This window comes from Fusarium redolens (genome assembly GCF_020744475.1).
Source record: "Fusarium redolens strain MPI-CAGE-AT-0023 chromosome Unknown BKA55scaffold_10, whole genome shotgun sequence".
NCBI classification, from domain to species: Eukaryota; Fungi; Ascomycota; class Sordariomycetes; order Hypocreales; family Nectriaceae; genus Fusarium; species Fusarium redolens.
In genome coordinates, this window is record NW_025763673.1 from 50,817 (window position 1) to 65,358 (window position 14,542).

At 49.0% G+C, this 14,542-nt stretch overlaps 6 protein-coding genes across 6 annotated transcripts; 1 reads left to right on the forward strand and 5 right to left on the reverse strand.

Moving 5' to 3' along the window:
- Positions 1 to 238: 238 nt before the first annotated feature.
- On the reverse strand, positions 239 to 1,291 carry BKA55DRAFT_701558 (uncharacterized protein; the record flags this gene model as incomplete). The annotated part of the gene is made up of 2 exons (XM_046200600.1): positions 691 to 1,291; positions 239 to 639 (listed from the first exon to the last, which is right to left on the reverse strand). The coding sequence occupies exons 1-2, from the start codon at positions 1,241 to 1,243 to the stop codon at positions 239 to 241; spliced, it is 954 nt and encodes a 317-aa protein (XP_046047828.1). The 5' UTR covers positions 1,244 to 1,291.
- Positions 1,292 to 1,586: 295 nt separating this feature from the next.
- On the reverse strand, positions 1,587 to 3,109 carry BKA55DRAFT_540579 (uncharacterized protein; the record flags this gene model as incomplete). The annotated part of the gene is made up of 5 exons (XM_046190285.1): positions 1,587 to 2,452; positions 2,541 to 2,674; positions 2,727 to 2,845; positions 2,896 to 2,973; positions 3,026 to 3,109. The coding sequence occupies 5 exons, from the start codon at positions 3,107 to 3,109 to the stop codon at positions 1,587 to 1,589; spliced, it is 1,281 nt and encodes a 426-aa protein (XP_046047829.1).
- A 1,362-nt stretch (positions 3,110 to 4,471) lies between these two features.
- Positions 4,472 to 6,654, forward strand: BKA55DRAFT_701570 (uncharacterized protein). The gene is made up of 2 exons (XM_046200601.1): positions 4,472 to 5,195; positions 5,403 to 6,654. Exons 1-2 carry the CDS (start codon positions 4,875 to 4,877, stop codon positions 6,381 to 6,383), a joined length of 1,302 nt encoding a protein of 433 aa, XP_046047830.1. The 5' UTR covers positions 4,472 to 4,874; the 3' UTR covers positions 6,384 to 6,654.
- BKA55DRAFT_63042 (uncharacterized protein) lies at positions 6,655 to 7,745 on the reverse strand. Its single transcript, XM_046196944.1, has 2 exons — positions 7,611 to 7,745; positions 6,655 to 7,537 (listed from the first exon to the last, which is right to left on the reverse strand). The coding sequence occupies exons 1-2, from the start codon at positions 7,616 to 7,618 to the stop codon at positions 6,895 to 6,897; spliced, it is 651 nt and encodes a 216-aa protein (XP_046047831.1). The 5' UTR covers positions 7,619 to 7,745; the 3' UTR covers positions 6,655 to 6,894.
- Positions 7,746 to 8,366: 621 nt separating this feature from the next.
- On the reverse strand, positions 8,367 to 11,747 carry BKA55DRAFT_676722 (uncharacterized protein; the record flags this gene model as incomplete). Its single annotated transcript, XM_046198098.1, has 1 exon — positions 8,367 to 11,747. One exon carries the CDS (start codon positions 11,745 to 11,747, stop codon positions 8,367 to 8,369), a length of 3,381 nt encoding a protein of 1,126 aa, XP_046047832.1.
- A 965-nt stretch (positions 11,748 to 12,712) lies between these two features.
- On the reverse strand, positions 12,713 to 12,931 carry BKA55DRAFT_452653 (uncharacterized protein; the record flags this gene model as incomplete). Its single annotated transcript, XM_046186065.1, has 1 exon — positions 12,713 to 12,931. A coding segment is annotated over one exon (219 nt), but the record flags the coding sequence as incomplete, so codon positions are not given.
- Positions 12,932 to 14,542: the final 1,611 nt, after the last annotated feature.

The following is a 14,542-nucleotide window of genomic DNA, read 5'->3' on the forward strand; positions in this document are numbered from 1 at the left end:
AATTCCACCAACACCTCCCAGAACTCAAGCCTGGGGGGAGCCGGATTCGCATGTCCTATTTTACCCATTGGTGTTAGTCTGGCTAGGCCGACGAATGCTAGCGGAGCTATAAGCCTCCGACAACTTTAGAATTGCGGCTGGTGCAACCTGTGAGGGGCGGACTGGCCACGAGATGAAGGTTGCCACTACACACTTGTATATAACTTAACCCATTAATCTTTATATCTAACTATACTAATTAGTCCTGAGAACTATGAGATGGCTGCTTACATTCATTGGTGCTGCTCCCTCCACAAACGCATTCAAGGCAAACCCCGATACTCTTGTTTAAGCGCTCCAGCCTAAAGCTACGACTAGTCCTATATTCTGGAACACGATGCCACCGAGCGCTATTACATGTAGTAGTTCGTTCGCTAGGGACTGGATCAGGCATCATCTCTGCTCTACGTAGCGCATTTGAGATAGAGGTATTGGAGAAATTTGCTGGCCAAAGATTCTCCTCTTCCAGTTTGCTGATATATGCATGGGCATATGTGCTTGTCCATCCACATCCATAATCACAGCGCCCAGAGTTCACTCCGTTTATAAGAATCTCTGCTATTTCCAGCCTCGCGAAACCTCTTTGCTCTTCCAGCAAGTCTATTCATTTGCATGTCAGTCATATGATCAGATGCTCGTTGAAACACATACAGAATACCTCCCACGGCAGAACGGATTCAACCTCCTTCCCACCGAGACCAAGATAAGAACCAAGATGGTTCAGTACCAAAGCTGATGTGAGCTCTTTGAACGCTTGTGCATTCCGGAAGAGGTACGCCGCGGTAGCCAGCAGCATCAGATCTTCCGGGTTCCCTTTGCATTCTCGGAGCCAAGTTTTGCTGGCAAAGTTCAGGGCGTTGAGGCAATCGTACTTATCTGCGGCGACGGCAACTGCGAGGACATCTGCAGCAGCGAGGGTCCGAGGGACCTTATCGTTCTGGAAGTGGATAATAGAACATATGATTTCCAGTGCAGTAGCATTGTCATCCGGCAGCGATACCTCAAAAGGGCCATGATGATGTCGCATGTCATGCCCTTCTTTCCAGTTTGGCCCGAGCATGGTGGAGAAGGGGTTTGAGGCTGCCATCAATAACATAGATTTGACACGAAGTCTTGTCTTGTCTGGTCCGACGACTAGAAGAATATTGCCATCTGAAACAATTTCCCTACTTTTGTCTGTCGACGTGTCTGTTGCGTTATCCATGTTTAGGTCAAACCGATTGTCACAATTGCGTGAAAGCGTCGTTGACAGGTGAAAGAATATTGTTGATCATCGTAGGTACCCCGCATTACATGACACTGCATATAGGTATTCAGCCACCAACATGATCATCGAGGGGGTTACTTATTGGTTATCTAAATATTTATTGCATATAGTATATATATAAGAAAATAGAATAATATACATATAACTTTGACCTTAACTTAAGATTAGATGTCCGTAATCTCCATCTTGAGAGCTAAGGTACTTTCTCAATCTCTCCAACGACAAGTCTTATATCAAACCTGGCAGAATCTAGCGCCCGGTTTCAGCCCCAGGACAAAGGTTACAAATGCTTAGATTGAAGGCTTCGGCGTCTCTTTGCCTTGCAAGAGGAAGTCCTTGGCAGCGCATCAGTTGTTTTAGCAGCGGCCTTTGCAGTCTTGGAAGCCTTTACAGCAGTCTCAAGAGTAGAGCTTTCCTCGGGGAGGAGGCTGCTCGGCTCGTCGACGGAGGCCGTAGGAGTGGCAACAAGTGTAACCTCGTCGGTCACAGCAGAGGTGGAAGATGATCCAGCAACGTTGATAGGGACAGTTATATCAGCTGCAGCATAAGTGTCAGCAGTGGTCTCAGCCTCAGCGGGGACGGAAGTCTCTACACGAGCGGTATCCTGAGCCTTGGCGGCGTCGGCCATGCGGGGACTGATGGCAGCGACACCGGGGAAGAAGGAGGCTCTGATGGTAGGGATCGCAATAGCCACAGTAAGACCAAGACCATTCTCAATCTCTCCATCCATTGTCGGAGTGGCAGCGCTGGCACCGTCGACAGTCTGCGTCGTTGTGTAAGCATCACCATCGCCCTTCTTGAGACAAGCCCCAGAGCCATAAGCGTTCTTGCACACGTGCTCAACAGTATCGCCCTTGTTGCTCTCAACAGTAAAGTCATCGACCTGCATGTCAGTGCACGGGATATCAGCGGGGCAGTTGAACTTGATGGGTCCTCTCTGATGGCCGTCGGCACAGATTCCGGACCAGCCGGAGAAGATCATGTTGGTGTAGAGAATGCCATCGCCAGCGATGGGCTTCACGGACTCCACTGGGCATCGAGGTCGAGCGTGCAGGTATTGGAGTGGCCTGCGAAGTTCTTGAGAGCAACGTTGTTGACAGTGCCGCTGCCGCCGTAAGACTTGAACATGTACATCTGGTTGGAACGCTGGGTGTAGATGTTGTTGTACTCGATATCGTGAATATCTAGTTCATATTAGCATTGATTGGGTAAGTGAGATGGGAGTAATGGTTACCAATGTCGGTGGCCAGGGAGCCCATGGCACAACCGCCAGACCAGTTGCAGAAGATGTTTTCGATCAAGAGGTGGTCGAAGGGGTTCTTGACGGTGACGCACTCGTCCTTGTTGCTGACTTCAACATCGTGGATACTAAAAGAAAGTTAGCTTGAGTCACGACCTAAGAAGTGTAAAGAGGACTTACTGGATGTTGGTTCCCCAGACGTTGATACCATCGAGACTACCTCGGTTACCTCCGTGAATGACCATGTTGTACACTTCACTGTCGGAGCAGGTATCTATAGAGAAGTGGAATGCGGGCACCTGGATCTGTTAATATTATCGCTGATTGAGGGAGGGGCGGTGATACTCACAATCGACGAGAGCAACGTCGTGGATGGAGAAGCTCTTGACGTCGGCGAATCGAAGAATACGGGGGCCGTATTCATCGTCTGATTTACGTCAGTGTCTTGGAAAGGAATTATGTGTACATTTTGAACACACTCTTGTGAAACTCATATCCATAACCCTGGATAGCTCCCTTGGAGGTGCTGCTGTAGAACTCAAAGTCCGCTTGAACATGAACATATTGCCTCCATCGGTAGATAATTTAATCCGGGCCAGGATAAATGATTTTCTGATATTGCTATATAATCATCTCACCAGGTATATAGCTTTATTACATGCTTTGGTGACTGTAAAACTTTCACATTTTAGCTATTCTAAGCTTAGCTTGACTTTTATATAAGCTTTTAAAAACTACCTCTCAGGTGTAGGTTAAGCTGATCCGCTCGCTTATCAATCACAGTGGGTTTCCAAATTACTTGTAGGTTGAGCATTGGCATGTGACACGGCAAGTGTGACTAAGCTGACTGCTGAAATGCGCTAGTCCATAGTAGGAAATGTAACGCTTGATCAAGAGTCCAATCTTAGCAATATTATACGATATGCCATGACTGCAATGCTAATCGAAATTGAATAAAACTTGGCTTGGAATGCTAATTCAAGCCCTAAAGAAGAAATCGTAATTTAATTTGGCTGAAAAATTCCCTAGTGGCTCTGAACCTGAAGTCGGATTTGTCTACTGGATTTTAACTCGATAAGATAAGATACGGGAACAGAGACGGAGCTATTCCATTTTTGAATTTTTCTGAGCCAAGACGTTACATTGGGCCGACGCCTTTCCTATTAGGAATTATTCTGAGCCAAGAGGGACCCAATAGGCCCACGGGTACCCGTCGCAATAAAAATTTTTATGATTCTTCATTTTACAACACAAAGAAAGATCTTGAAAATGTAAAAAAAAACGCCTACAGTATCTTTTGATCGTACTTCAAGTCTCTAAGATAGTTTTACAGAATAATATATAGAATTCGGAGAACTAAAACATCTCAAAAGTTGCGCTTACATAAGAATCTCGCTTCTGGTTACGGGTACCCGTGGGAATAAAATTCTGTACGTTGTAAAAAATCCAAACAAATTACAATAAATGATTTAAACCGAGAGAAAGCTTCGGATATATTCAAAATGCCATCATCTACTTATAGAAATGTTTTCATAGTTTTATTCGTAAATTTAGGTAAGATATTCTGGAAAGTTTGGAAAACCTTATAGCGACGGGTACCCGTGGGCCTATTGGGTCCCGAGCCAAGACTTTCTTATGTCAGCGAGCATTTCCTCGACCTTTAACCCAACAATTATTTTAAACTACAATAACTCATGCCACCAGGTAGTAAAAAATATGGGATCAAGCTCATCTAGCTATGAATCTGTTGCTTTAAGTTCTGTATCATTTTTGTATTTTTCTGAAACACTTTTGTTCTCTTAATATCCCGTCATCCTGATCCCCCATATTGCCATATGACTGTAGCAGAAGTGGATCATCTTGACGATCGACACTAGGGGGCGATCGGGCATCACCGTTCGTACAGCATCTGGATCACGCCACAGGGTTGACTCACTGACGGAATCAGGCCCAGGCCCACTTTGTAGTCTAGAAGGAGCGCCGTCACCTCTATACTCTGACCTGAGCCTGGATGGTGATACGGACCGTGCTGCTAGAGACAATGGCATACATGAAGACTCGGATGTTGAGCTCCGTTGCGTCGACGATCCGTCAAATTCTTCAGAGGTCCCAAGGACGCCGGATATGTCGTATGAAAGAAGTAGTATCACCACAAGCCCAAAGTCAGCATTTCAAGACAACTTGTATGAGGTACGAGATGATGGAGACAAGAGGGATAATGAAGGAGAAACTGAAGAGGGGGCAATGCCTGATTTTGAGTCCCAACTCGAAGATGTCTGAGAATCTGGCGCCAGCTCTGACTCGGACGTCCTGGATACCGAAAGCGAGATGGATCCTGATGACGATGATGCTACAAGAGCATCTGTGGAATCAGATGTCTATTTGGCCAAGCGTTTCTTGGAGAGAACCTGGGAACGCGCATGTCGTTGCGAAAAAGAAGGAGAGGAAAATGATGCAGAACAGACCAGCCAGGATGAGCAGCAAGGACGTGGCCTGTTGGATATAGCCGATTACTGGAGGAATCTTGAAGTCCCAGACTCAATCGGTAACGCGTCACCTCGTGCTGAGGCAGATGCAAACGACCTTGCTCACTTGAATTGGTCCTCGATATTAAGTGGTGGAGGGAGCTGTCCAAAACTTGACATTCAGGTATCCCAGAGAAGCACCCCGGACATTCAACGTACTTGGGACGTGGACAGCATTATTTCTTGGGCTTCGTGCTTATCAGTCAACCGTGGACTATACGTGTCGTATCATCCACCGATTTCTAGAAATTTCGAAAGCAGTATGCACGTCTTTCATCAAGGAATACCACTTCATATCATTCCTCATCTCCGATGAGATAATGGAAGACAGTCTCCTCAGTTTGGCGCATATGTTTTTTTCCTTGGGATTTCCCACATACGCCGAACAACTACCTACCTTACCAGCAGTGAAAGGCGAACGTGGATCAACGAGCTTCTCCTACCCGCCATCCGCCACTGTTGCCCACCTGACGTGACACAGCACCATCCTCGTTCATTCGACGGCGTGGAGAGCAAGGCTTACAGTCGCAAAAGGGAAACCTGCGGGGGGATGGTTCATAACAAGATGGATATGCACCACTACCTTCCGCACGAATACTTGCAGCAAGTCTGGCACTATAGGAATCAGCACACTGAGAGACCCGAACATGCTATATTCCGCGGAATGTTCATTGTGCTCAGTGCGAAAAACATCAAGTTGGAAGCTAAATCACCAACGCTCCAGCGATGCCGCCCTCAGGTCGTGAATCACCTCCAGCAACTCCTAGACTGGTCAAAGGCTAATTTGTCCAACACATGGGTGGATGTTGGTATCGAGGATACTGCATTTTCGGAAAAGTGCACGTTTCTGTTCAAAAGTAGATGTTTAAAGTCATGGGCACATACGATGAGAAACAGTACTGATCAACCATTGATGTCCTCCGAACATTTTAACTGGAATCTCACCAGCCAAGCTGGAAGCGCCAGAATGGAGACTCGCCGCTCCCACCCACTGCGCAAGGGAGGCATCGCTTACGCCCAACGATACAACGTGAACAAAGATCTCTTCTCGACAGCATCGAAGCGGGACGGCGGGCTGTTCAGCGAGCCAAACTTGGAGGGACTGACATGCCCGATTTCGTTGCTCGACGCTTGGATCGTAGCTGCTCGACAATATCGCAATGCCGGGTTGGCGACCTCGGCCAAATCTGAGCCCAAACTCAAACGGTTTCGTAAAGCTCTTCAGGCTATGAAAGCTCGAATAGGATTTGCATTACCGGTACTATTCCTGTATATAGAACAATGTCAAATCAACTCTACACCCTGGCAATAATCAACCCTACTAGGTTTAAAGTGGGTCAATAAAATCAACTCTACTAGAGTTGATTTTGGACTGTAGGACTAGGGCCACCACGCAACACAAGCCAGGCTATGGACCGGGCCGACGCAACCGCCTCAGGCGTTATAAGCCACCTGGCTCTCGGCCGTAAGCAACCCTATAACGGAAGAAGGGGTGGTTTGCCCTAGAGCAGAGCCCGTATCGCAGCTACGCACAGTAACTTGAGGGGAACTCTATCTCGTCTTATCCCCCGTGGGGAGTGGCAGCTCCCACGGGGAACGCCGGACTAGAGGGCTCTCATAAATACACCTTGACTTTCTCCATCGACCAACCCAAGAGATTGCGAGCACTCCTCAGCGAGGCAGGTCTGGATCCAACTCCAACAACCCATCCCAAGCAGTACTAGATTTCAACCTGTCTCTGATGACGCTTCCCCAGGCGGCCGTATGCTATCTTGATATCCACTGTCTCCATCTTACTCATCGCTATCGCTCCACTCCCTTGTCTACTCGTCCTCCTTTGGCCGTCTGTTGTCTTCTTCCTGTTGCCTATCGATATCAATCCAAGATCTCTTCGTCGGACTTTCACTTAAAGACCTTGAAGCAGTATATATGGCCCGATATCTTTCTGGGCTAGCCTCTTGCACCTCATGCTCAGATTTGCTAGGGTCCCATACGAGATTAGATAATGCCTCTGTTGCGTAAAGAAAGTCGCGGAAGATAGTTGGCGAGAAAACAGTCCAGGTAAATCGGGCAAAGAGGCACTCAGCTGGTATTGTCGATGGTAGGGTGTGGACTCGCCGGTTATGCCATAGCCTCGGAAGCTGTCCGCTCGGCGTAGAGTTGAAGACGTGAGCGATAAGGTAAGGTCTAGCCTGAGAGGCTGTATTGGGTGGGATATTGTCATTCATAAGCTCACCCGTTCGGCAATTATCGCCTTTAGGTGAAGTTGACTCGGCTTCTAATTGTCTCAGGACTACCACCCTTTCGCCCTTATTGGCGAACTTATTCGAGCGTGGCTCCTTTAACACTAGGCAGAAGTGGCGCTCGTTAAATATCTTATAGATATCGTTGCGTAGTGGAATATAGTTGGCTGCGGCGTTCGTCGGGTTCGTAGAGAACAAGTTCGTCTCTCCGTTTCCGTCCATGCTATAGCGAGTGTCAGTTTCGACTTTAAACCAAGACCTCAGTTCAGAGAAAGGTTACGCTATAATTCTCTTACCTTGCCATGTGATTTCTTGACCACCAGTTCGACTATGCAGATAGAACCAGATGGGCTGATAACACCCCGTCGGCATAGTTGCTGAGCGACCAATGGCCGTTATTGATACCGACTCGCTGACTTAACACCCAAGGACAGATCCCGTTGGAGCCTGGTCCATAAGGGAGGCAAGGCATTGTGAGGGAAGCGCTAGTCGTTGAAACGAGCGAGGATAGGATACGGTTCGTCTGTAGAGGCTGGAGGGAGGTGATAGAAGTATCGGTTATCGCGTGGGACCCCCATCTTGAGGTCTCTCAACCTTTTGGGTCCCGTATCTATCTCGAGAAAAGATGCCATCCCACTGATTTGCAGCTAAAATGCCGCACGCGGTGTGGGCTGTTGCGTAGTCGATGTCTTCGTCGTCGAGTGCCCTTAGCGATAACAAACAGGACGTGGCTTTTGTCATCGCCGCCATCGTAGCCTGGAATGAACAGAGTTGATGAACCCTTGTTTGCGGGTATTCGCGCAGACGAAGATAAGTCGTGGCTCGTCAATGGGGTTGCAAAGCATCGCCAACTCTACCTCTTTAATGTGAAGCGAAATAAATTAGTTCTACAGGATTCGATTTTGCTCTGTGGAAATGATAGGCCAGCACCCAATCCTCTCTGACTTGACTTCCCCGGTCGTGATTTATAGCTTCGGCTGGTGCCACAGAAGCACCTCCGATAAGTCGGAGCCAGTGGTGTCGAATCAAGAATTATAACCATCTATGTATGATTAAACTCGTTTCTTCCACACGGTCCGGTTTAATCCGTTGAATCCATCTAAGAGCCGTTGGAATATTCGAACGATCCGTGGAGCAGTAGAGTTCCCAATACGGACCTGTTCCCCCATCCACTCCCGCGATAACCGATCATAGTCTTTATCCCACTTTTCCTTGCCCATTTCTTCTTGGATAACCATATCCCCTAGTACGCCATCCGCTACTGTTAGCAATGCTGCAACCGTACGACATAATATTTCTACCCCGCAACAGCTCACACTGCCCTCTCCCGCAGCGCTTCCCCTGTTGTCATCGGCGTCCTCATACTTAATAGGGCGACATACTACATTCGGGAAACGACATCGCAAACATTGCTTCCCCTCCCCCTTTTCAGCCCCCCGAATTCCCGACCACCTGTTCAGCAGCGTCATCGCCGGCTTGGATTCGCTGTGCAACGTACACGCTTCCATATCATGGAGATAGCAAGTCTCGCTCCATTCGTACGTCAAACATAGTTGACAGCGGATTCCGCCCCTACGCCATGCTCGCACACGCGCTCCCAGGGCGGATAAGTAGGCGGTGTCCCCCCAATACCCAGATGAGCGCTCTCCCTCATACTCTGCCATATCGAGTGCCCCTTGGATGTTGGAGCGCTGCAAGGACATAGCATCCTCATCTGGGGCATCTCTTTTCGCTACCGTCTTGCCCTTCTGGGGATCGAGTTGGGGTTGGCGTTGTTGTTTGATGATGATATAATTCACTTCGGGGCTCGGGAGATGCAATTCGGCTCGACGCCGGTCGACTTCCTTCTCGATCCATAGATCTTCCACAACTACATCCAACCGACAGAAGATGCACAACATGACCATGACGTCTTGCCTACCCCACGGCATCGGAGAGAGGAGCCACCCCTCTGTCCCCCAATGCTGGTTGAAGCGGATATCGCTCTGGCTATGCCAGGCCTCAATCTGGTCCCAGAACGTGTCCGTGTCAGTGCCAGGGCCACCTGAAAGGGAGAATACACACATGGCCGAGACTGCGTTAACAACGACTTCACGGAACTCGCATCGGCTCCCATCCTGCCGCCGCCACTCTCGCGCGAGCGATGATTGACAGGCATACTCATCTCCTCCCCACGGGGGCGCGTCCCACTCGGAGGCCGTGTCTGTTGCGCTTTGGTTTACCCAAGCAGGGCAGCAAGACCGGGGCAGACCACAGTCTCCGCACCAAGGAACCGGGCCGTATCCCTGTATCCCATTTGCCTGAAGCTCTACTATCCTCTCCCAGAGACGAGCGCGAATGGAGCGTGCCCGACATCCTTCGACTCGGGGGCATGTTGAAAGGGGATGCTCATCGCAGGCGGGATCTCGGTAGAGAAGGCAGAGCGGACATCGGACAGACCATCGCTCTAGTTGCTTCTGAACCTTCTCCTCGTTGACAAGATCGTTGTTCTGATCATCCCTCCAGTTCTCGCGCCAACAGTTTGGATTCGGATATTCCCAGTGTCTCCTCTCGCACCACAGTGATATGTCTTCCTTCGACCATGTGCTGATAGGCCTGGCTGACCCTGATGGCTTATACGGGTTCAATAAACGGCGGTGATACCGATGGATTAATGAACCATCTAGTTTCTCTTGAACAGAGCAACGAGCTCGGGCCGATCGTACCTCTAGGCTCACAGATTCGCAGCGTCGTAAGCGGGCAGGCCGATTCGACCGGGCTGAAGGATGCAGGCCGAAGATGTCGGTATTGGACAATTGGCTCTGGTGACCACCGTCGTCATCGTCTGGAAGCAAGAGTTCATCAGCCAATTTATGATACCAGACCGTCCTTGACCAGAGCGCAAGCTGTCGCATCATCTCAATGCCTCCGACGCCTCGGTTTGTGAACCCTTGAAGGAGGAAGTCTGCCACCATCTCGTCGTCGACTACTGGGCTTAGCGCCATATGCTCGTTCTCGTACCATTGCGCCGCCACATTCCGCATATCGTTCATGAACGTCACAGCATGGGATTGGTAGAGCCCGACGATCGTATCACGGAGCAGGTGCTTTCCATATCGGCAAGTCCACTCCGATTTGTCCCTCTCGATCCAACCACCACCGCTAGTTTTCGACCATTTGCCACAGAGCTGCCTAGGCAGGTAACAGCGGTAGCATGCAGTGCCCGGGGCTCTTTCTTCTGCATAGATGGCGTTGCCGAACTCGGTTTCTATTGCTTCGGCACCACCGTATGCGCATTCGCGCAGGTCATGAAGGACGGCTTCGCCCTTGCGTCCGCTCCCAATGCAGTAGCTGCATTTCCGCCACCACCAGTCGATGGTTGCTGCCCACCTCTTCACCACAATGTCTCCATCAGGCCGATTGGGGGTCGATCCAGGTGCTTCAAGCCTGGTTGGGGCTACGCTACTCCGACAAGCCCCAGGCGGGTTTTGGGGTAGGTTATCGAACGGTGGCAATCCTAGCCGATAATTTTGTCGGACGTAAAAGCCAACTATCAATGCCTCGAAGATGAAGAGAAGCCTCGGTATCCAACTGTCTTTGTGGGGAATTCGATGCTCGAACCAGGCTCGGGCGCTCCGTTCGAGTGACAGGTCCACATCATCGTTATCTGATGCTAACTTGGCAAGTATCTTGGCAAAGAACTGGTCGTCATATGAGCACAGAGCCGCGATAACCCTCCTCATGATTGGTTTTCGCTCGCAGTGGCCATCGAAGTTTGGCTGCGATTGAAGCTCCTTTGCCAGTCTTGCCTTCTCCTGTTTCGATCCTGCATCATGGATGCTCTGGGACAGGCAAATATCTCCACACGGGAGCCACATATGCGTGCACATACTGCAGGAGCCAGGGTCCTCCAAGACCTTGGGAATATTGAGGCTCTCCAGCCATTTGAGAATCGACCTTGCTTTGTCGCAACCGTGCCAGCGGTCACATTTCTCCATTGCGTGACCCGGCTGCACGTTCCCATTCATGACAAAGCAGAACTCGCACCCGACTGTCTCCCACCACTCTAACGTCGCGTATGCGTTGTCAAGGCGTTTTTCGAGCCTCCAAGTACTACCCTCGGTGTCTTTTGCGCGTTCCCGGATTAGATCGATGATCAACTCCTGCTGGTGGACCGTAATCGTGCTCAAAGATGACTTCGCCGAGCTAAGGAGTGGTCCTGTGAACTGCTCTTCAGACCGAGGCGCCCCTTTGTAGTCAAATGGGAATTTTTCTTGCGTAGGAATGCAGGCAGATGCTGTTGCTTCTTCTAGTGTAGACGATCCATCTTGCGTGCGATAGCGTTTTCTCCTTCTCGCCGGTGGCGATCGCGAGCGTTGGGGGCTTTGACGCGTCCACGACTCACGAGCGCGTTTCGGCAAATGGCGAGTGCGCCGACTGGTCTCATCGTTCATGTTTCTCGGGCGGTGCAGACGAATTTGATTGATTGGTTAGTTAGATAATTGGCGGATGAATCTGTGTGCAGTAGGTAGAGTAGAGACAAACGAACGTGTGAAGGCTAGCCGGCTGGTTGAGCAAGGCGAAGAACCATGAGAGCGTCTGGAAGGAGAACCGGGATCAGCCGAAGCACCTCGGATGAATACTAATCCGCGGCGCCCCACTTCGATCTATCCTGATTGGTGGGGCAGGCATATCGTAACGGGTATGAATCGAATCTAAACTGCAACTCTTCTCTCGTGAAGTAGAGATTGATTGATTTCGTCTTCAGGTTAAGAAGGTCGGCTGCCGTGTGATTGAACAAGGCTCGTTGAACCTGATGTTGGTAGATGCGTACGGGTGATGTAGAAAGGTCGCTGCCGTGGGTGATGCTTCTGTCAATGGCAACTTCATCAGCAACGCACCCGAACTGACACACCTGGCATATAAGGATTTTATATAGAGGAAGCAGAACGAAAGGGTAGATTACATCAGACAAGCTTGATTCTATGGTAGAACTCATGGTCTTGATACAGTAGTGATCGAAAAGTTGAAGTGCCGCAGTTAAAATTCTAACTTCTTAAGAATTGCAGTGCGCCCCCCCCTAAACGCTAATTATAACTAGCTCCTACCTTACGCAACGCGTGCTGACGTTCCTCGCGTATGGCGCGCCTCATTAGATAGCAAGCTTCATAGCCAATCATAAAAACACCTTTACCCCTGGCAAAAACCAATTCTATCCCCGGCCCTGATCATCGCGCTCCCTGCCGAGTGGCTTCGGAAATTCAACTCTACCCCCCTGCATAAATCAACCCTACCCCCTGCAAAGCGGGGCGAAATAATCAACTCTACTAAAGTTGATTTTGGTATGTAGGACTAGGCTACAATGGCGCCTGAGCTTTGACTTATCGATAGATAAAAATTCACAGTAATCACCGCTAAATCCACCCAGCTTTGGGAGTTGCGGGATAGCCTTACTACCATTGGCAGGAAGTGGTACCTTGGTTGGATCTTGAAATCCTTGCTTATCGCAAAAAGACAGCACCGCCTTGAGCTTATCTCCCGTGTACTTGTGCATATTTCGAAAGTGGGTTTCGATGCCTCTGCCAGGTCGAACAGCCTGTCTACAAAGAAGGCAAATCAAAATCCGAGGCTCATCAAGCACATAGAAAACTCCGTTCGTGAAGATGGTCGTTCAGTACCTTGGGTGTGCAAATTTAGAGACGACATTACGCGCGTGTTTGAGTGTAGCCCTGGCGAGGACCTTCTCCAGCAATGCTGGGACAAGGATGATGAGCTGCGACAAGACCCAAGTAATCAAAACAACGACTTGGTCCATGAAGCCTCTGTCGAGAAAGTGAGTCATATTGTGACACCTGTACGTACGAAACAGTACGGCTGATTGATGGTGGCAGGACAAAGAAGAAAACGAGTTATGGATGAAACATCGAAATATGGCCGTTGGAGTTTTTCACGATTACGGTTCTGACGATAGCGATTACTATTACGGATATGAATCCCCGAAAGACTTCACGGCCTGCGACAAGGAATGTGGATATTGCGGGCACTGTGATTATTAATGCGAGTAATGCAAATGCGTGACGGAAGTGCCTCTTGTTAGAAATTACGCGTATGCGGTCTATTAGTGCAGATTTGTATATTCATGTTGTGTTGTGTGTAAAATTCCGCCCCTTAAAGGCTTTACTGTTGTCGGGCGCAGTCTTAGAAGACCCTTTCTTGCACGTGACACCCTCAACAATTACCAGCACGGGTACGTACTGCAGCAGCAGCAGCAGTAGTAGTAAGGTCTTGGCTGGATTAGAAAGGCTATATAGCTGCCTATATTAACATATAACAAGGACGCAGGTTTCCCGGGACTTTAGTGTTCATTATATCCTTTTTCATACTTAATTTAACCTCTTTGATATCACTTCTTGATGTCATTCAACTGATCTTTTCATTTTCGTTTTCATGAGCCTAATTTTGTTATATTAAGAACTGATTTGACTGAGATCTTTAGTGGCCAGATACGATAGTGCCGAAATACCCGCTCGGCACCCCTTCTACCTTTGTGTGTATTTACTATAACGTACGTGATAAGCGAGTGTTACAAACAAGCGAGTGTTACACTATACTGTATAACCGAAAGTGCTAACATTTAGCGTTTGCCTGGAGGAACTACGAAGTAAGTTCCGAAAGGTTCCTTAAGGGACCGCAAGGTGGCTGCGCCTGGAGGATTCGTCGAGAGACGGAAGAAAAGACTTACTGGCTGGGCTCGGCCAGACCCTACAAAAGCACAGACCACTCTTCCTTCCGTATTGGGCCATCACACGGTGTATCACATAGTGGGTGGCCTTTGCTTTTACTGTACTGCACTAGCTTGAACTTCATGGGTCCAAGCCACACAGCCACAAGAGGCTTGAAATAACGCAAAGCAGCGAACGCAAGCTGAACAGCCATGCGACATTGTTGTCGCCCTATCTAATATTGATTGCTCGATCCTCTTCGCCCAAGTATTTCAGATATGTCCTTGATTCTCGCTCGTGCGGACTGCAGATAAGTCGCTGCTTGCAACGGGACAGGTTACTTGCTTATATATTGATGAATCTATCTTGAATATAATATAATATTTGGTAAGCAGGAGTCAATAAATAGAAACTGGTTAAGCCCTTGGGCCCGTAGAAGGGCATGAGGGATGAACGGAAATAAGTAACTTGGAAATATATGAATACTATACTCCTCGAGTTATTCAAGCCAAGCTAGCAGTTCTGTT

Coding starts and splice junctions, on each gene's coding strand:
- BKA55DRAFT_701570 (XM_046200601.1), top strand. CDS start 4,875: ATGGATCCTGATGACGATGATGCTACAAGAGCATCTGTGGAATCAGAT. Junction 5,196..5,402: donor GTCCAAAACTTGACATTCAG/GTATCCCAGAGA, acceptor AATGGAAGACAG/TCTCCTCAGTTTGGCGCATA.